General features: G+C 38.8%; 1 protein-coding gene across 4 annotated transcripts in view; it reads left to right on the forward strand.

Annotated features, from left to right (window-relative positions):
* The window catches only part of PRKG1 (protein kinase cGMP-dependent 1), a 480,301-nt gene that overhangs the window by 395,155 nt on the left and 63,822 nt on the right, over positions 1–21,324 (forward strand). For all 4 annotated transcript variants that reach the window (XM_061373836.1, XM_061373835.1, XM_061373838.1 and 1 more), the window contains exons 8-9: positions 3,304–3,369; positions 12,993–13,067. In XM_061373836.1, the coding sequence (XP_061229820.1) occupies positions 3,304–3,369; positions 12,993–13,067 (141 nt within the window). The remainder of the gene's footprint in view (positions 1–3,303; positions 3,370–12,992; positions 13,068–21,324) is intronic.

Below are 21,324 nucleotides of genomic sequence, written 5' to 3' on the forward strand. Positions count from 1 at the left end.
CAGCTTATCAGAAGCAAAATTATTGAAACTTCCTGAGTTGTAAGTGGTGAACTGGGCTACAAATTATAGGAAGAAAAAAAAAATATATGCATTTTATCTCTTAAGTAATGTAATCATGTTTAAAGTGATGTGATAACATGCTTTGGTAGAGCTTTAGGAATGTTGCCATCTGATTCTGCTGTGGATTAAGGAGTTGAAGCACAGAAGTACAAGGTCTCCTGTCACAGTTTTTGGCGTGTGCTCAGGGCAGGAGCTGTGCCCACTTGTGTGCAGCTGCATATCAATTTGTGGTTCCAAAATACCCTCTGCTTGTATTTCCTGATGATGCATCCTAGAAAGCCCCCACAGCAGCTGTGACCTTTCGCCAAGTCCCAAAGTTTGAAGCTGAAGGGGCTGTAAAATAACCCCAGCTCTCCTGAAGGACAAAATATAGTAGCGGTTGGAAGGAAGCAGGCATTTTCCCATGGGGAAATGGTGGAGGCAAACAGTAGTGATGGAGTTTTCAGAGAGTGAAGGCAGTTCCTCTGATGAAGAGTGCTGTTTCTTGGGGAGCAGTGATGAGTACTCCTGCGATGAAGTCCAGAAAGTGTCCGAGTCAGTGCTTGCAAGCAAGGCTTTCACATATTTACTTGTGGCATTTGATGGTGTCCATTTCTAATAATTACTTTTGCATTTAATGCCATGTGCTTCCAATAATTACTTTTGCATTTAATGCCATGCATTCCTAGTAATTACTTGTTGCATTTAATTTCATGCACTTTGCATAGTTACTTTCGAATTTAATGCTGTGCGCTTTCAATCTTATAATAATTACTTGTTGCATTTAATGCTAAATGCTGTAGCTGGTGGATGGCTGTTGAAATATTACCTTTCAGAACATGGACTGACAATTTGTTTTGCTTGAAGGTGTCTGAGGTTAATTTGTAGATCAGTGGCATGACTCTAGGTATGTTTGTCATTTTTATGCCTATGTGATGTGTTGGCAGTGTTTGGAAGTCTGAGTGTGTATTGTATTTCACATCTGAGGGACATAAAGGTTTAACATTTATATACAGCTGAAAATATGTTGGGTTTTTTTCCCTTCTGTTTTTAGAAACTTTATGAGATTTTTAATCCTGCTTGCACCCTGATTGGTGAACATCCACTAACACAAGAGCATCTGAGGTTTTTAAACCCACTACCATCAATTTCGATTGTGGAAACATAAATCTGTTTTCCCCCATTGGTCTCTTCATTTAGTGTTTGTGGAATGAGGCTCCTGCATAAGTGGAAAGAGTGGTCTTTGTAGGCAAGGATGTGCAGGATGGCTTTGGAGATACCCAAACATAGAGATTTCTTTCCTTAATGCTTCATATGTGAGACATTTAATCATTCAGTTTTTTAAAAAATGTGTGGTTTTTTTCCCCTGATTTATCAGTTATTTCTAATATAACCTGAGGAAGCTTCAGAATCGCGTGACTTTCTGCATTACAAAAACCCTGTTGTTCCTCTGGTTTGGGTGTTTGTGTGAAGTGAAATGCCTTTTGGGAAAGTGCCTTCATTCTACATTCATTTCATGCTGATTAAAAGTATGTATTAAGTTCAAGGTAGTGGAAACCTTAACAGTTACTTGTGCATTTTAATCCCTAATATTAACGTTTATTTAAAATGTTTGAACTGAAGCAACCAATAGCTGTATTTTACCTGTCTGTAATCATATAACTATAATATACTAACTGTAATCACATCTATAATCTGCAACTGTAAAGTTATAAAGTGGCTTTTTGTGACAGAAAGGTATCTGAGATAATGGAATAAATGTGTTAAATTTTATCTGGAATTATTGAACAACCAAAAGTTTGCATACTCATATGTTAATATACTGGCAGAAGTTCACTACAGCAACATAATAGGGTATTAGATATTATCATTCCTTATTCTCCCTGTATTTCCCAAAGTTTTAGAAGTTAATAGATATAATTGTTTTCTGCTACTTAGCTGCTTCTTTCTACTTTAAATTACCTAATTCTGTCAGTATGGATCAATTAGTACTAATGCACACTTATTTTAATTGAAAATAGAATGAAAGGCATCATTTAAATGTGGACTTGAATATTATTCCTTTGTATTTCTGCTTGCTTTGTTATAGGGATATTAAAGTAAAGATAGCTCAAAAATAATTAAAGTCAATAATTAATTGAAGTCAATTAATGACTACCTTAAGGGGAGAGTGCATATTCCTGTAGGAGTGCACATGTACCACCCCCTTTTTTTTTTTTTTTTTACTATATTACTGTTTTAATATATCCAGTCTTTAAACAGGGGAAATGCTATTCCTAACAGCATTTTTAAATCTCATTTTCTGCTTCAGTGGTAATGTACAGTGGTTTTCCAGCCTAAATTAATTAGGTGTGCTTAAAAGAGGTGGGTCTCATTTGCCTATAATCCACTTATGTTTCATACGTGGAAAGGTTTGGAGTGAATTTGAGTAAAACTGCAACTCTGAATCACGTACGTTTGTTTGGCCAATGCAGACAATATAAGAGCATCTCTTAAACCCTGATGAAACACTGAATCAGTCTGATTAAAATGAATTAATTTCACATTGTATAGCTTGGGCTGGCTGCCGCTAAATTCTCAGTGGGTCAGGAAGAGGGGGAATACAAAGCATTTGGTAATGGAGATAAAGAAACAAATCTAAGTGCAATATTTTTAATTTCTGGGGAGCTGGTGAAAATAACCAGCACAGTGTTTTAATGTTGAGACCTTTCAGAAGTTCTTTACTACTCAGGTCTCTTTCACAGGCACAGTTCCACCCTCCCTCATGCTCATATAGTAAACGCAAGTCCTATACATTGTACATACTCTGAGTAGCAGAGCTGACATCCTTCTTAATTAGATGCTTCATGTTCCAGCACTGAGATATTATGTGGGGTTTTGGAGAGAAGGACATAAGCAGAAGACTAAAAGTTCGTAAATAAATTTATGGATATTGCCCATATTTTGATACAACTGTTTCTGTGCACAAATATGCATGGTAAGAAATGAGGCTTTGACTAAAACAGACGATAAGCATGGACTGATGCATAGCTGGGTGTCTTATTTACAAGGGGAACCTGCTTCTTTTTCTCTGCTCATGCATGGTTTTTAGCTTTTGCGGTTTTGAAGCCTTTATGGATGATGAACGTCAAATCAATACAGGGGAAAAGTTTTGGAACCAAGAAATTTATTCCTGAAGTGCTTTAAGAGTGCAGTATGTTTGGAAAAATAAAGATTGCCATGAAAATAATACAGTTCATTTAAGAAATGTATTTTTCCTTTCAGGGAGGATGTCAGAACAGCCAATGTCATTGCAGCTGAAGCGGTAACTTGTCTGGTCATAGACAGAGAGTAAGTACATAATTTTCATGCTTTGGGGTGGGGAATATCTCCAGTTCTCACCTTTCACAATTTTTAAGTAGAGCCTTTGATCATTTTCTCCATTTAATTTTGAGTCATGCCATCACAGTATATATGTGTCCTTGCTGAAGTAGAGGGCAGGTCCTCCTAAATCAAGAAGATAAAACTCAGTAGTGACAAATGCAAACAGTTAAGAAGTGCAGAAAGACGAAATGGAAATAAATGGGGAGAAAGCATTACTGTGGAAATGGATCCAGGTGTTATGCTTGAACACAGATTGCAGTTTTGGTCGTCAAAATGTCATGAAAGTCATCAAGCTTCTGGCATATGTTAGAGCAAGATGTTGTTATTCTAGTCTATGTTGGGATGGAGAGCCTGTGTGGTTCAAAGGAGATAGAAGAGATCAGGAGATCAAGAGACTAAAATAATGTATAGAGAATTTAAAGTAATTTGAGGGGATTAATCTAGAAAAGAAACGCATGGGCTCTCCAGAAAACAATGCTGCAAATTTAACTGTTCTCTACAGTTGTTGAGAATGGGATTAAAACAAAAATAACATTACAATGAAAATTCAACCGAACTCTTGGGGTGGTTTTCTAGTTGTGAGGCAGTAAAGCACTGGCATAGACCATCAAAAGGTGCAAACAAATGTTCCACAGGAATCCATGCAAGAGAATGCAGTATAGATCTGTGAAAGCATGAGAGGCAGGCAGATTGAATAGGGTTTAACTTTGCTTCTGCTGGTGCAAGAACCCAAAGAAACCTGCAGGAGGGAGATGAAAGCTAAAAGGAGGTTTCTCTTCACATGGGGATCACTCACAGAGCCATAGGAAAATAAGAAAAGTTTTCAGGTGTTCAAAAGAAAAGGAAATCTGCTGGGTTTTTTTTTTAACACATAGGACCTACTCTAGGCTAGGAACTTTCAGAGAGGTGTAGGATAGTACCGAGGCAAATATCACAACTAGTTTCTCTGTCATTGAACTCCCCCCTGACACATGGCAGTGTCAAAGGTCACATGCTGGGTTAGGAGTTATCTATTAAGACCTTATATTATGATGGGATATTCGATTCTGTGCTCAAGTATCTTGTAGGGTGATCTACGTACACTTAATCCTGCTAAGCTGCAAGTTGTTTGTGTACAAAGTTATCTTACAGTCCTTCATTTCTAGAAATCTAGTCTTTTGTAATGGTTGAACTGGGGAATAACACTTAAAAAATCTGAGGTCTCCTGTTTGTTTATGATAAATAAAAAAAATATGGTCTGTCCATTGAAAACAGATGGTGAACAGCACTGTCAGCTGAGTGGCTTTCTTTTCATATAGACAAGCAAGGTAGCCTGGTAGATTAAAGTCACACTATCCCTTATCAATCTGTGAGGCAAAGAGAAGAAGAATTGACATAATTAGATAATTTAGCAAGCATTAATTCAAGTAAATACAAAGCAACAAGTAATTTATATACTTTTTTTTTTTTCTGAACACTTCAAGAGCTCTTTTGGTCTTGCACTGTAAGCAATTAACTAGTAATTGCAGAATCAGTCATTCCTGATCCTTTTACAGACTCTTTCTTTGCTTGTCCCTTGTGCCTATTTTTCAGTACGTAATGCCCTTGAAATAGTAAAGTCAAATTTAAACTGATGAAGCTGTAGTTAGCCTGTACCAGAGATTCTAGTGATGCTTCAATTAGTAGCAGAGAAACACTATTTATAAGAATTCTAATTATAGTGCAAGAAAAGTAATGCTATTTATAACACTCTATAGTTCAAGAAAGGTTGTCCTATGTCCTGACTGGTTCTGACTTTCTTGTCATAGCTTTTCTCTAGGATATTATTTTATGGACATGTGAATAACTATATAAGCTAATTTTAATATGGAGAAAACCTACTAAGACTTGTGTAAATTTGGAATACTGTGAAGATTCTGTTCTGTTAATGAAAAAATAAAGTATTTCTTTAGATCCAGATACACAGAGTATTGCAACATTTGGCTTGTTATGGTGGTCGTGGTAAATACTCACGCTGAGTTACATGCAAGGTGGCATAGGAAATTGGAAGTCAGCTTTACTTACAGGAGCTCTGCACAAGAGGGGTAATGCATGTCATTAAGGTTGCCTAATATTTTTTATTACAAGAGAAGCTCTTTACTTAATCAGATGTGCCTGCTGATGCAGACATATTTATGCTCACTTTGTGTCTTGATCAAAAACATTTCAGAAAAATTGATGTTGCCATTTCAAAAAACAAGTTATAGGAAAATATCTTTTCCTTAACAGTCAATCCATTTCTCTGAGAAACCGGAGAATTTTAGTCTGACAGTAGGGCTTAATATTACCTGTTGGCATTACCTTGTTATCAGGGTAACTCTTCTGGCTTCAATGTAAATGTATTCCCAAGGAATCAAAAAATTGTTCCACAGAACACCTGAAAACCACACTGCTAATACAGCTGCCATACTCCCATCTGGTTAACACTTGAACTGTAAGAGTCACACTTTGGTATCACAGCAAATTACTTCTAAGAGAGATGGAAGGCTGGTCTCTGGGTTTGGCAATATGAACAATTGTAGGGTTGAACAATTTGCTGAAGGGTTTTGAGTGCAATAATAGAGGAAACTGTCCTGATAGGGATGAGCCAGGCCACCAAGCAAGCTCTGGAAAAGTTGGGTTTGAGATGGGACATTGCTTAAGCATGAAAAGATGAAATTGTTTGCCTAAAACCATACCTAAAATTCAAAAAACATGTATTACAATGATACAGGGGTGAAGAAGTAGGAGGTGAAAATACCATGAGGAAAGCCAAACAGTAGTAAGTGATGGGTCTTTCGTTACCAAACTCTCATGATGCCGATGTTGACTTGCTTTTTGATTTCCTTGTGAAATAAGAAGGCCATTACAGGCACAAAAATACAAAAAATTGTAGTATAGCTGTTTCTTGTAAATCTATGTAGACGTTTTGCAGCGATGGATTTTGTGCAGCCTTTTCTAATGTAAACACTAGCAAAGCCGTGATCTAACAAAGAAAAAGATTTGCAGTGCTTTTGATGTGTCCCATGGGCTTTGAGCCATTTTTCTACCGCTTGTCCTTGTCCTGAAAATATTTGTTAGAAAAGACAAGGTTAACAGTCTTTCCATCTTGCAATTATCCTTTAAACTACTTTCCTTTAGCAGAATAATGAATTTCAGTGGGGTTTGGTCCTTAGCACCTGGTTTTCACCACACAGAAGGTGAGATGGATTCGATCACCTGGCTCCAACCAAGCCATAGGATAAATTTCAGCTAACTTTGCTAAGGCTTAATGTCAGATTATGTTGCATTTTTCTCACATGTGAATGAATAAATATGGCTTATGAACAACATGCAAGTTGAACATCCTTTTCTCATAATTGTAGAGAGGTGAATTTGATGGATAGACTGTTTGGTGGCTAAGAAATTGCCTGGATGGTCACATCCGGAGAGTGGTGGTCAATGACTCAGTGTCTGGATGGAGATTATTGATGAGCAGAGTCCCTCAGGAGTCTGTATTGGGACCAGTATTAATATGCATTGGTACAGTGGGATATAGACAGTGTAATCAAGTGCACCTTCAGTGAATTTGCAGTTGACACCAAGCTGAGTGTTGCGGGTAAAACACCTGAGGGACAGGATGTCATTCGGAGGGACCTGGACAAAGTTTAAGAAGTGTCATGTGAACCTCATGAGTTTCAGCGAGGGCAATCATAAGGTTCCGTACCTGGGTCTGGGAACCCCCCTGCTATCAACAAAGGCTGGGAAAGGAAGGGATAGAGAGCAGCCTTGAGGATGCTGGTGAATTAAAAGTTTGATATGAGCCAACAATGTGCACTCACAGCCCAGAAAGCCAACTGTATCCTGGGCTGCACCAAAAGAAGCATGACCACCAGGTCGAGGGATGTGATTCTGCCCCTCTACTCCACTCTCGTCAGACCGCCACCTGGAGTACTATGTCCAGAGCTGGGGTACTCAGCACAGGAAGGACATGGACCTGTTGGAGTGGATCCAGAGAAGGGCATTCAGAAGACTTAGGAAAAGTTTGACGTGTTCTTTTAAGGTAATGAAAGGAAGAAAAGGTAACAGCATGTCAGTTGGTAGCAACAAGGGAAATATATTTATTCAGGGAATGGAAGCTACTGAAGCTCAGCGCATGTAATCCTTGAGCTGGAAGCTGTATAAGGACAGTATATTATAGGCTATAGTTCATGGAGGAGAAAAAGCAAGGGTTTGAGTGGCAACTGGAAATGATTCTTGACCTCAGATTTGGAAGACATGGAGAAGTGGATGGACAAAGAACTGAAGCATGACAGACACCACCTGAAGCATTGAAGATACCAACTGAGACATCACTGGACGGCAAATGTCTCAATAAGTACCATAATTGTTCAAAGGTAACATTCATGAAAAGGCAGAAAATGTGACCTATGAGAGGGAAGAAAGGCACAAATTAATGTTTGTTGTGCTGGGGAATGAACATGAGCAGCAGACAGTTACAGAAGATGACAAAGCAAGGAAGAACACCAAGCTTCAGACAAGAACAGGAACCTGTGAAGAAATCCAGGCTGTGTGTGAGTGAAGGGAGATTTTGCAGCCATTATGGGAACTTATTTAAGGAGTCTGTTGCAAAACTGTGAATTGTGCAAGGAGCTAGAGAGGGCAAACTGAAGCCTCCCAAGCAGAAGGAACCTCCCACACAGAGGTAATGGAAATATGATAGAGGAGTGTATGTCAAAGGTACAACTTAGTTATCAGTAGGAAAAATTTCTAGGTAATTTCATGTTATATTCAAAATTACAAAATGTCCATGCACTCTGTCATTGAAGAGAAGCTTCGACTAACCTGATAGGGAAAATATGAGGTGGTGACAAAGCTGATCAAATGAGGATGACAGCTTTGCTCAGCACCTGGCAGGCTGGTGTCTTATCCGTGTTCAAGCTTAATGGTAAGACAGGGTTGATTTAGCGAGGCTGTCTGGAGGGAAGGAGATATTCTTCCTTTCAACCCATAAAATACAGAGGGAGGCTTAGAAATTGGCTTCAGAAATTCAGCAGAATCCACATATTATTCATGGTGATTGTAAAACTATACATCTGACCAGTTCAAGGAATAGTAGAAGCCTTTGGATAGCTGGGGAGCCAGGCAGCTCATTGCAAAATATACAGTTCTCTTCTGATCAAACTTATGATCTAGGTAAACACATTAATATTTTGTAACATTTATTAGTTGTCAGATGTCTTTTATTCATTTTTATTTCCAAGAGCAATTTTTTCTTTACAATTCATATGCTTTCTGTGTTTATTACTTGCTAAGAGCCTATGTGAAATAAAATCAAGAGTGTTGCTAGTTAAGTTTCCTATTGTGATACTGCAGTAATTCATCCTTTGGGAAGAAACAAACTGGGAGATTCACAGTGTTCTTGCCTCCAATGTGTTTCAATCTTGGCCCTGTTGTAGTTCATCTTAGCGATTTTCAGGCTCCCTGGAGGGGTTATTAGATTTGTTGCAGAAGAACAGATGACTTGACTGGGGAAAAGTTAATAATTATGTGCTGGCTTTAATGGATTGGTCCTCCAGGAAATTTTCTATAAAACATCTTCTGATAAAAACTGTAGACACAAGTGGGACAACTTTGAGGATCTGTTCTGTGATTGATTTGAATAAGCATGTACAGACACTTTACTTGCAGCTGCTTTTTATGGGGTAAAGCAGGAGGAAAAGGTTCAAAACTCAATTCTAACATTATGATCATCATTGGCCCCCCTGAGAGAGAAGTTAGTGAAACTTTTTCAATAATTTTTTTCTTCACACATACTTCTTGAAACTGGAAATGTTCATAGATTCTTCTGAACTGTAAAAATATTTACACCAGTTGATTCAGCTTCATCTTTTATTTATATGTGATTGTCTTTACATATGACTTACGCTGATAACAGTATTTTCCTGGAGCGCTGAGCTTGACCAGGTGTAAATTTTGTGGGTGCTGGAGGACAAAAATATCTAATGAAAATTTTAAAGAAGCTGAAGGATAACAGCCACTAAAACTGAAGGCACAACTGCTGCTGACGGAGGCCAGTAGTGCTGCAAAACTATGCAGTGTTTACAGATATTGAGTGCTAAATGCTGTTTTTTCTGCTTATTGTCTTCTTCAGTTATACATATACAGGATTTTTAAGGAAGCTTTGTAAATATTTCAGGTACTTTCAGATTCTTCACTTTTGATTTTATGTTTTCTGTGTTTGAAAGCCTTATTTTGTTTTTTAACAGGGGTAGCCATGAGATGTCAAGAAAGGTTACTGTATCAACCTTCTTGCCAATTCAAATTGGAAAAAAAATAAAATAAAAAAGTATTATCCTAGCATGACTGACTCTGTACAAGCTGAGCTGAATTCCCTCATTGGGTATTTTAGGTTTTACTGTTTTTCCCAGTTAGGGTGAAGTTTATCCATGGAGAAAATTGGCTGTGAGGAGAGAATAGAAAAAGTGAAGAAAGAAGGCTATGCGGAATAAAAATACCAAGCAGTTTTCTGATGAAATTCTTGGGGAGGTTGTAACCAAGATGATACTTCAACAGCACTGAGATGGGGAATAAAAAAGTGACTTGAGAGAACATCAGTAACTTGCTGAGTCCCAAGTCTTGCTTAATATATTTCAATCAAAATTTAAAAACTTACTGGTATTAGACAAACTGTTGTTATTCATTTTGCTGACTTTTTCTTATTTGCCTGTTTAATGTTTCACTAGACACAGATCTATTTGCATTGCCAAAAAAAATTGAATGTTTAACCCTGCCACATTTTCCTAACCACATGAAAGCAAACCCAGACTAGCTATTTTAAATTGCATTTTAAGCCTTAGGTCATGTCTCATAGCATTCCAGGAGGATTATGGTATTCCTGTCTCTTACTTAATTGCTTAATTTTCTGTCTGTGGTGCAAATGAGCATTAACATACACATCTTGCTTTGTGTTTGGCCTCATCCAATGGCACATCTTCAGCACAAGAAAGACAAATGTTGATGTGTTGAATGAGCTGAATTTTTCATATTTTCACTGCTGAGAAAGGAATTTGGGTTTGAAAAGATACTCTGGTGATTAACATGTCTTCATATTGAAAATTATAGCCTGCCTAGCACAATTTCTGTGCACGAGTAAAGGGTTTTTCGCCTTCTCTTCCTCATTAATGAGTTTTTGTTGCTTTCCCTGTGCTGCATAAATTATTTCCTAGATTGTATCATTTAAAATATTATGAATTAAAGAAAATTGAAAGCTCAGGGAATTTGTGTGGGCAGAGGATATTTCCAGACTGGTGATGACTGTAATTATGCAAAAGGCCACCCTGGAAAGGTCCATTACAGCAGCTGTAGATACAAACCAGTACAAATACCTCCCCTGACTGTGGCCTTTTGCCTTATATTTATTACAATAATGAGTAAAATGTGTTTTTTTTCTAGCTGCTGTTCATAAAGCAAAATAATTAAGCCTCCTTTCATTTGTCTGGTAGTCATGTCATCACTCACCACACATGTACATGGGGTGACTTGTTTAGGGTCAGGCATCTCCTGATGCAGCAGTACACTTAAGTACCCACTTAAGACCATACCACATGTTTAAGCTGCTTGGCCAAAGTGCGATCCGAACAGTTTAATTGTGCTCAAAGGCCAAAGTCACCCTGGCTAACCTTGTGTGTCGCAGGATATTGCATTTCCCCCAGCTGCCCTCTACCCAAGACAAATACATAAGGCTAGTGAATGCTGCTCGTTGCTGTGTTTTCACAAGCAGCTGGGATTTGAAACTCTTCAGCTAGTAGGTTTTTAATATGCCAGTCTTTATCCTATATAATATCAAGTGATCTGAGACCAAGTGATTTAGGGGAGGAAATGCAAACGATCTGCACAGTTACTTTTATTAACCCGCCCTGTATCTTCCTCACCCACTGAATAGCATTGTCTTTCATCCTAAAAGTCTTTGTGGAGAGAGGGCCATACTAAATATTCTCTTCGTCTTCCTAAATTTGTAAATAAGGACCTAAATGGTGATAATTTTTTTCAAAAATTTTTCAACTTTGCAGTTAATATTTTTTCAACTTATTTTCCATTTCTGTTCTTTGTTTCTATGTTTGGTGCCTCAGGAGTGTCACGAATGTATAGAAGCCAGAGGAACTGCAAGACTTTAATTTCTGAAGCTGTGACCTTAAGGCAGAGATTAGTCAGGAGACTGTAGTTTACAGCACTATCCTTTCAAATTAGCCTAGCTGTTTTCTCATTTTACAAGTGGTACTTTCTATCTTGAAAAAAAGAAAGCCTATGTGTGACAGACATGCTAGCAATAATGGAAATATATAGTAACAAACTATGCTTTGTACCTGGAATATTTTCAGTTATAGGTATTAATTGATTCCTTCTAGTATCTGAAGGGGGCCTATAAGGATGCTGGGGAGGGACTCTTCGTTAGGGACTGTAGGGACAGAACAAGGGGTAATGGGTTAAAACTTAAACAGGGGAAGTTTAGATTGGGTATAAGGAGGAAATTATTTCCTGTTAGGGTGGTGAGGCACTGGAATGGGTTGCCCAGGGAGGTTGTGAATGCTCCATCCCTGGCAGTGTTGAAGACCAGGTTGGACGAGGACTCGGGTGACATGGTTTAATGGAAGGTGTCCCTGCCCATGGCAGGGGGGTTGGAACTTGATGATCTTAAGGTCCTTTCCAACCCTAACTATTCTATGATTCTATTAAAAATACTCAATTTCTTATTTAGTCTCTGATACTGTGTAGTATCAATGCCAAAGACGTAACAGCTGTATTTTAGGGTTCTTTTCCTCTGGAGTGTTGCTTGTTAATGGATTAAATGGTCACTGAGTCAATTTGTTTGAGTCACCCACAATATAAAAAGATTTTTAGGCTCTTTTTCCAATACGTCTGTGCCTTTTATATCTTCCCTGGGACAGAGGATGGTGTCAGGTACTTCTCAAGCTACTCGCAGCTTGTGCAGAAGGCAGCCCAGCACTGAGTGTATCAGGCACTCCTAAAATTTCACACTATCTCACTCAGTTTAAGCCAATTAAAGTCAAATTTCCACTTAAATGTCATTAAGCAATTTGGCTGATGACAATTTGCTTGCCTCTTTTTTTTCATTTGTCTTTGCTGTGGTTTTGGCTGCAGTTTGTCCAAAAATGAGAAAGCCAAATTACAGAAACAAAGACTATCCTTCACTTTGAAAGCAGATGGACTTCTAGGGCTTCTGATTGGAGGACAGGGATATGACAGTGGCACCTTACCATCACAGGACTTACCAGCCACATTGACAGATTTACTCTGAAATTTATACTGGAGGGAGGAAAAACTTCAGCAGTAATTTCAGTGGGTTCAGTCCCTAAAACAGCTGCATAAATAAGTTTTGATCTTCTTGACAGTAGTTACTGCATTTCCACCCCTTCTGCAGCATATCTGAGGCCATATTTCCCAACAGATGCACAACCCTGGCCCTGGCTTGGTCAGTCAGAGCCATCCCTAGCATCGAGGTATGGTCCATGGTTGCTGTGGAAAAGCTGTGTTGTCATGCTTGGCTCACAAATAGAGACTCATCCACTAAAAATGCCCTTTTATTTTTACAGCTCCTTCAAACATTTGATTGGTGGCCTAGATGACGTTTCCAATAAAGCCTATGAAGATGCAGAAGCAAAAGCAAAGTAAGTGCCTGCTCTTTGTGTTTAGCATAAAATTTTAACCTTGTTTTCATTGATGGTACATCACTGTAATTCAAAAAGTACTCTGCTTTCTCTTAACACAATAGTATAAAACAGCTTAAAAAGTAGTGAATCAGGTCAGTGACAAGAGCCAGGTGGTCCCAGGGTCCATCTTAATCACAGTATTTGATTCCTCAGAAGTACTGGGTGTTCAAAAAATTCCCTTAAGTAGTTTTAAGGTGAGAAATTACACAACTTTAAAAGCTCTCATAGTGAAGGAAATTGTTGTTGAATACATTGATTTGCTTCTTCAGAGAGCTCTGATCTTTCTCAGACATTTTCACAAAGTCAAAACATGTTCTGAGATAAAGAATGGGAAATCGATTTTGTCATTTTTGAATGAATACTAGGGCTACCTTGATGTGAACGAATATATTCATTTAAAGTCCTACTATAAATATTCATTCCTTTCAGAAGTGAGCTGTAGTGTATTGCGATTTCAAAATATTTGCAGAAAAATCCTACTCTATATTTGTTCTTGATCTAAAATTTGTTTTTAATAAGAAAGCTTTGTTATGTCTGTACTTTGATTGTATAAAGCTTTTGAAGAGGAACATGTTCTTATTAGAGGAGTTCTAAATATTAGCCAGTATGATTCAAAGGCAAAAGCTGTTTAAAAGAAAACTGAAGTTGCTTTATACAAAATTATTTTACTTTCTGTCTTCAGAATTATTTTACTTTTTCTCTTTTAAAATAATTCTACTTTCTTTTTCTTTTTAATTTTTTTAATTAACACAGTAAAAAAGTGGATAGGTGTTTTCTCAAAGTCAAATGCTCAGTGTGACTGTTAATAGAGGTTCTGCAGCCATCTAAATTTAAAATTGCTCTTAAGTTATGCATAGTATCTTCTTATTAAACAAGAAGGGTTTGAAATAGTATATAACAAAAGGTGTTTGACACAAAATTAGAATCCTTAACTAGGTAGTTGATTAAAAATAACTTCTTGTTTGTTGATTTCAGAAACTAAATATTCATTCCAAGAAACTTAGTTTCTTAAAAAAGACTTGCTAATATTGCAGAGTACCCACAAATTAAAATAGTATCTTCTTTTTTATCATTGTTGAGTGATATTTGAAATACATTTTTAATCACAATGAAATACATTTTTAATCACACCTTTAATGTATTTTAAGGTACTAGAAGGCACCATATGGTTGCATTTTAGTTTAGAACCATATTGCCCTGCTCCAAATCAAATATGTAAGCTTTCTTATTAGAAAGTTTACATTGCTTAAAAATGGCATTGGTATGCAGGAGGCTATCAGCCTTTTTTACCATCCCAGAAAGTATGTATTTTTGGCACAGAATGCAAAGTCAAATAGGGGCGGTGCTGTAGCAGCAGATAAGTAGGTATTAGATATTATGGATAAATATGTATTATCATATATATTAGCTATTAGTACCAGCTGAAAACATGGTATTTCAATGACAGTATCAGCTTATGCAAAACAGTACAGCTTCAGAGAGATAGTCAGTCCCAAGTATCTTAGGCGTGCGCTATTATTGTTTTAGATTATTTATTTTGTTTGTTTTAGTGTTACTATTTGGGTTACATTGATTTCCATTTGAACAAAAGGAAAGAAAACGTTGTAATGAAATGGGGGATTTTTGCTTTTAGTAATCACAGAAGCTTTAATAAGGTTACACCTTTAGCACCAAGCATAATTTGCAGTAAGGACTCGCCATTCCCCATTTCATAGTTTGTCTTTCCACAGCTATGAATTTAAGCTCTGTGGAAATGTTTGCGTATTGGAGGCTTTTTTAGGTTAGTTTTGTGAGTTTTAGGGGAGGGCTTTCAGGATCCCCTTTATAACATGTTGAGGGGACTGCAGTTTTGGACCTGTGTAGGATAAACTCTTCATTTTGGGAACCAACTGGCTAATTGTTGACCTTAACATTTTTTAGCTTTTCTCTTTTTTATTCCTTTTCTTTTCTTCTAACGCCGAATATTTCATCCCAATGGAAGGGCAAAGCAAAGGATTCCTGGTGATAGAGGAATTGTTCCCCAAAAAGAGAAATCAATTAATTTTGATAACAACTTTTCTATCTGAAAAATCAGAGGCCTGTGATTGTGTCCTGTCACTTGAGAGCGCAAGTGATAGTGACATTGCCCTTTGCATATTGACACTTTGAAAAAGCAGAAGGGATCAGTGCTGGCTGACTGGAGAAACATTTAAAAATAGGAATACTCTTTCTAAAGATACGGCATTTATTAGTCAAATATTTATGTGAGCTCAACTCCTTGAAAGCAAGTGCATGCCTGCAAAAAGATGAGTGGAAGAGGTAAAAATGGGAAAGTTACCTGGAGAGTAAAGCATGATGCGTTGTAACCCATTTCAGAAAATTTTGTCACTCAAGAGTTACTGTTTCTGTATCTCACAAGGTAGAACTCCTCTGGCAGAAAAGTCTTCTTGGCACAAATTTTAACCTGGGTTACTTTTCAAGCAGCTGTTAATTAGTTCTTCAGGGGTTTATCCTTTCCAAGGGAAAGTTTGTGAAAGGGAGGAACTCAGCACACAAAGTATATTCAGATTTGCTGGGGCTTTACACAACTCACATTAATTCCACACCCCCACACCCCCTTTTTGCAACTCTCATTTTCAGTGCTTCTACGGCAGGTGGCAAAAGGCCTTTGGATGGATAGAAATTTTCTGTATATCCATGTCTCACTGTATCAGGATGATCCACACATGGGTCAGATGTTCAGAAGATGTAGTGACAAAGTAAACACACAGGATATTGTTGTGAGATGTCATTAGTGTCAGAACCTACTTTTCCATGGTGTGGTGGCCATTTTCAGGGCCAAAATGTGTAGTTTAATGTTTACTTATCGGTTGCGGTCAGTTGAGAAACATGAACTGCAGTGATACGTGTAAAAATGTTTACAAAATGGTAGCCAATATCTTTTCATATATATCTACCAAATCAAGGTGATTATTAAATTTCTGTTAATCTGTAGGCCCCTGTTCAGCAAAAGCACAGATTTAGAATACATCTAATGCAATGTACCATAACCATGTTCCTGAAGTAGGACTTGGGCCATGGGCAGGAGCTCATTGCATATATGCCTAACAAATTGGTGGCACTGGTGGGTTTTTTTAATCTGCATGTTACAGTGAAACCCTGATGTTACAGAGCTGGTGGTACCAGTGCAGGGCATGACTGAGAGGATGTTGGGCAAAAGTTGCAGGGCCAGAAGATCTTTCCATGCAGCCTGAAGCCCTTTAGGTCTTGAAAGGGGTGAACTTTTTGTTGGCTTTATCTCTTGGCTAGCTGATGTTTTCTCAGCTAACCCTTGAGATATGATTAGGAAGCTCCTAGGACCTGCTAAAATACTCTAGGAATCAAACTGCTCTAGGTAACTCAGGTATCCCTTCCTACCTTTGGACATAGTTTGAAGGAAAGAGCAAAGCCTGCTCAGCTCTTAAAGGCAAAAAAAAAAAAAAAAAGAATACCTATCATCATTCAAAAATAGTTAAGCTCAGCAGAAGGTCTTTCTACACCACCAAATGAGGTGTCACAGGGGGACCATGGCTTTAGGTATCTGTATACTGTCTGTGACAGTTGGTGTCTCTTTTCTGCATGGGCACCTTTAGACTGTCCTAAATGTCTGGCTCTTGGCCTGCACAGGCAGCCAGGATGCTTAACACAAGGCTGTGTCAGTACTCTAGTGGGAAGGTGCCCAGGAGTCCCTGCCAAGCAGACCTCGAAGAAATACATGTTCTTCAAGGGCTTTGGCCTTCCCTCAGGAGGACACTTCTCTGTCTAGGAAAGCACGTGGGCACCTGGGACAATGAAGGCAGTGGAATCCACCACAGTTGTTCATGTGCCCAAGCTGAGTCATCTTGATGCCGCTTTGTGGGTTAGTTTCCTGAAATTGAGGCTTTCATCTAAATGGAAGAACCCTTTTTCATCCTCAAGATTACAGAAGTTGTCTTTATAAAATGAGCTTACTACCCAACTAATACCTGTTCTGGACACACTTTTCCCTGTTTTTTGCAAATTTGGGATTGGTAGTTCTCCTTAACATCCATTCTTTGTGTTAAATCTCATAATTCAGAAGTCATAGAATCATAGAATAGTTAGGGTTGGAAAGGACCTTAAGATGATGTAGTTCCAACCCTCCTGCCATGGGCAGTGACACCTCGCTCTAAACCATATTACCCAAGGCTCTGTCCAACCTGGCCTTGAACACCTCCAGGGATAGAGTATTCACAACTTCCTTGGGCAAGCCCTTCCAGTGCCTCAACACCCTCACAGTGAAGAACTTCTTCCTTATATCTAACCTAAACTTCCCCTGTTTAAGTTTGAACCCATTATCCCTTTTCCTATCACTACAACCCCTAATGAAGAGTCCCTCCACAGCATCTTTGTAGGCCCCCTTCAGATTGACTTATCAGCTGTGAAACTATACAATTAATATTCTACACTTCAGATGTATTCAGATGAGTTAAATTCATTGACTAATGAATATTATGGTTACATCCTTACCAGAGAAAAGGTGAAGGAGAGAAGCAAGCATTTAATTTGCTTCACATTCTGAGAAAACAGGAGTTTCAGCAGAACAGCACTTGTGTCCCAGCATCAGACCCAGACACATTGGTATTTAGGGCATAAAGGAGCTACCTAAATGATTAGACACCTGTTTAAGTGTAGATTATTTCCAGATAGAGCCACTACTGCAGTTCTCATAAATCCAAGAGGAAACAGGTGGTTTCTACTGCAGTTGTCAGTGTCAAGTGAGGTGAGGGTTCAGCAAACACTGTTAGGTCCAGGCACGTGAACCCCTTGTGCTGATGTCTTCCCTGTCCAGAAACTCCTGAAGTTTATCGCTGCACACTACTTTCACCACGAACAAGGTCATCAGATGAGTTTCCTGTCCTGGGTTTAGCAGTAGCAGTCAATTTTTCTCCTTCTTGGTAGCTGGTGCAGCATTGTGTTTTGACTTTCAGCCTGGGAACAGCGCTGATAAGACTGATGTTTTTAGTTGCTGCTCAGTAATGTTTACCCTGGCCAAGGACTTTGTGAGTCTCATGCTCTGCCAGGGAGGAGGGGAAGCCAGGAGGAAGCAGAGACAGGACACCTGACCCAAGCTAGCCGAAGAGGTATTCCATACCACAGCACGTCATGCCCGGGGGGGGGGGGGGTAACTGGGAGTTACCCAGAAGGATACGGGGTCTTCTCGGTCAGACTTGTTTTTCGGTGGGTGGTATCGTATTCTCTTCCCTTGTTATTTTCTCTTATCATTATTATTACTGGTGGTAGCAGTAGTGGTTTGTGTCATAGCTTAGTTACTTGACTGCTCTTATCTCAACCTGTGGGAGTTGCATTCTTTCAGTTCTCCTCCCCATCCCTCCAGGGGAGGAGGGGGAAGGAAAGAAAGAGGGAGGAAAAGGGGGGGAGTGAGTGAACGAGCTGTCTGGCTGGGTTTAAACCATGACAGTCCCCTATAGCTTGGTCCCACTTTTCCCTGACATGGCTGTAGCAAAAGAGAACCTCTCGTGTGGCACAGAGACAAGGATAGCAACAAGGTGGCCCTCACCACCAAGCTGGAAAAGTAGATAGGCCAAGCAAAGCCTATCTACTCAAATGACCAGGGTCCTGCACTCGTTTTTTTCTGTCACATCTAGAATTATCTGCTGATTTTGATCTTATGTGGTAGTGGGGCTTGAAATTAATTACCCTATCAAAGTCCAGACATGGTGCCTTCATGCTGGTGCTCCAGGCTCTCTGCAGATATAAGCTATTTTGATTGCACTTTTTGCTTCTCCCCTCCAGTCCAGCTGCGTTGCAGCTCTGGGGGAATACATCTCAGTACTCACAGACAAAATTGTCCCTTTTTCATAGGACTGGAGAGGAAGTGACCTCTGTGTAGGTATAAGATGTCTTTCCCTTTCATAGCAGTTCATGCTTCATATGCCCTTCATATTTACTTGTGCTGTGCTTTAATAAAAAGCTCCATCCAAACCTTTAGTTTCACTGGCCAGAGTTGTCCCGTTTTTCACTTTACACCTCCTCTCTCACTACATATATTCAAAGCATCCTAGCAGTTTATTGGTGTAGTTTTGCTGCAGAGAGTGGTTATTAATATTGTTTTCAGTTTTATATACATTCTTTGAACATTGTTTTCCCCTTCTACCTTGGTTATAAAGGTGAAATTTACTTTATTCTGAAAAGAAAGGTACAGATATGGCTTTGTAGTTTGAGTAAGTAGAGGTGGAAGGGTGCACCATCTTTTTTTCCTTTCATTCAATGTTTACAAAATGATACTATGTACCACAATGCCTTTTAGGACTAGCTTTTTGGAAGATACCAGCTTAAGAAGTTTTCTGCTCTCAGCCATAAGCAAGTGCTCCCATAGGTGGCTGAAGTTTTCTGGTCTCAGCCGTAAGCAAGTGCTCCCATAGGTGGCTGGAGTGAAGCCTGCTCCTGGCATCTCTTGGTGGCTAGTGTGCCGGTGCCATCTGCTGTCGCAGGCTTTCCACATCCTGTGTGTTGGTTTTTGCAGGATGAAATTGCTGTAACCTCCAGTACATCTACTTTCTCCTTGCCAGTGCGTTTGCAAGAGAAAATATTTCTGAGTGTCCTGTGTGGCACCTTGGTGGTGTTACTTGGAGGGATACTGCTGCCTCTACATGTGTCGCCTTACTGTACAGCCTTTTCTTTTGCTTTATGAGGTTGTCTGTGAGGGTTATTTTAATAGCTACAGCTGTCTCTGGGAGTTGAAAACTCACTATACATGGACAAATTTAAGTATTAGTAAGTAGCGTGGATTCAGAGAAATATATGTGTGTAGGGAAAAAAACATTGGTGACAAGGACCTGTCGTACCAGACTATTCACCTTTCAGTGGGGTTTTCCTGTGGCTACTTTAAGCCTGGTTCTCTGGATTCAATGTTAAACTGTGCTTGGGGCACATAAATCATCTTCTAAGGCAGGTCTCCCTCTGTGTCAATTGTTTTGTGAATTAGGGACCATATGGGAAATAGCCTTGGCTATCTGCGGGGCCAGACTTGGGGGGAAAACCTCATGAGATATGGAAAAAGAGGGGGGAAAGGCTCATTAGTGATACCAAAAGCAGCAGATGCAATAGTTTCTTTTAAGCTGTTGAAATAATTAAAATAATTCTATTTGGTGGGTGCTGTGGAGAAGTCGTAACTGAGTTTGTATGAGTTTAACTGTCTAGCTGTTTAGAAGAAACGACATTTTAGATGACATTGTTTGGCCTCTGGTATGCAAGAGCTTTTTTTCTTTCTGCTGGAGAATTTTGATTATAACAGAGGTTAGCCTTAAATGATTTGTAGCTTCATTCTGAAGCCACTGGTATTTTGTATCCAAGTCTGGCTATTGAATTTTCCCAACTGCTGTAAAAATAGGTGTTTATGAAGAAAATAAGGTGTCAGAAAACATTTAAAAGGCCAGAGCCCACCAAGATAGCATGTGGGGTGATATCCCTAAATTAAGTTAGTGGAGACTCCAAAATTGTGACTTTCTTTTTTGAAAGTGAATTGCTATTTGCTTGCAGACTTGCATTGCTCATGCAGAGATATGTAGTGGGTAGATTTTATGGCTGCTTTCCTCTTGGGAAAATGCACTGTGTAATGCACTGTGTCACTTGCAAAGGCTATTTTAAATTAGCTTTTAAAACCAGGTCATTTATATTTAGGTAATAATCTATATGCTTTCCTGTTGCTAACTTGGCCTTTCAGTATGATAATGGGATATGTCAGATGGAAGTGCTAGTGAAAAAAATCAGTGCCTTTGAAGCAGCCTGCTATTATAATATTTTGCTGCATTTGTTTTATAGAATTAGGGCCTGTACTGATGAAATAAAAATGCAGCAGAAAGCTTTCTGATGATAATGAGTCTCATTCTAGAGGAAACAGAAAAATGTTGTGGTGAATGCATCCAGGTGCTTGGCAGTATCAGTTGTACATGGTAGCACTTGATGGAAATGTAAGTTTGGCATTTATCTAAATACTTTTCTTAGTAGGTGATAAAAATACTTTACTAATCCACGTACAGTCATTTAGAGCTTCATGTAGCACAGTCCAGGTAGCTTTAAACAGAAACTTTGGCATCTGTTGGGTGGATGAGGTAAAGGTAGCATTAAAACATTTTAGCACAGTTTCTGGGCCTGTACATTTGTTGTCCAGCACATTTTGAGCTGTCCTGAAGATCTATCTAAATAGTTTTGTAAT

The sequence above is a fragment of the Neopsephotus bourkii genome, unplaced genomic scaffold (assembly GCF_033783945.1).
Source record: "Neopsephotus bourkii isolate Nb327-2 ecotype Australia unplaced genomic scaffold, CSIRO-AGI_Nbou_v1 NB_1634, whole genome shotgun sequence".
Classification (NCBI taxonomy): domain Eukaryota; kingdom Metazoa; phylum Chordata; class Aves; order Psittaciformes; family Psittacidae; genus Neopsephotus; species Neopsephotus bourkii.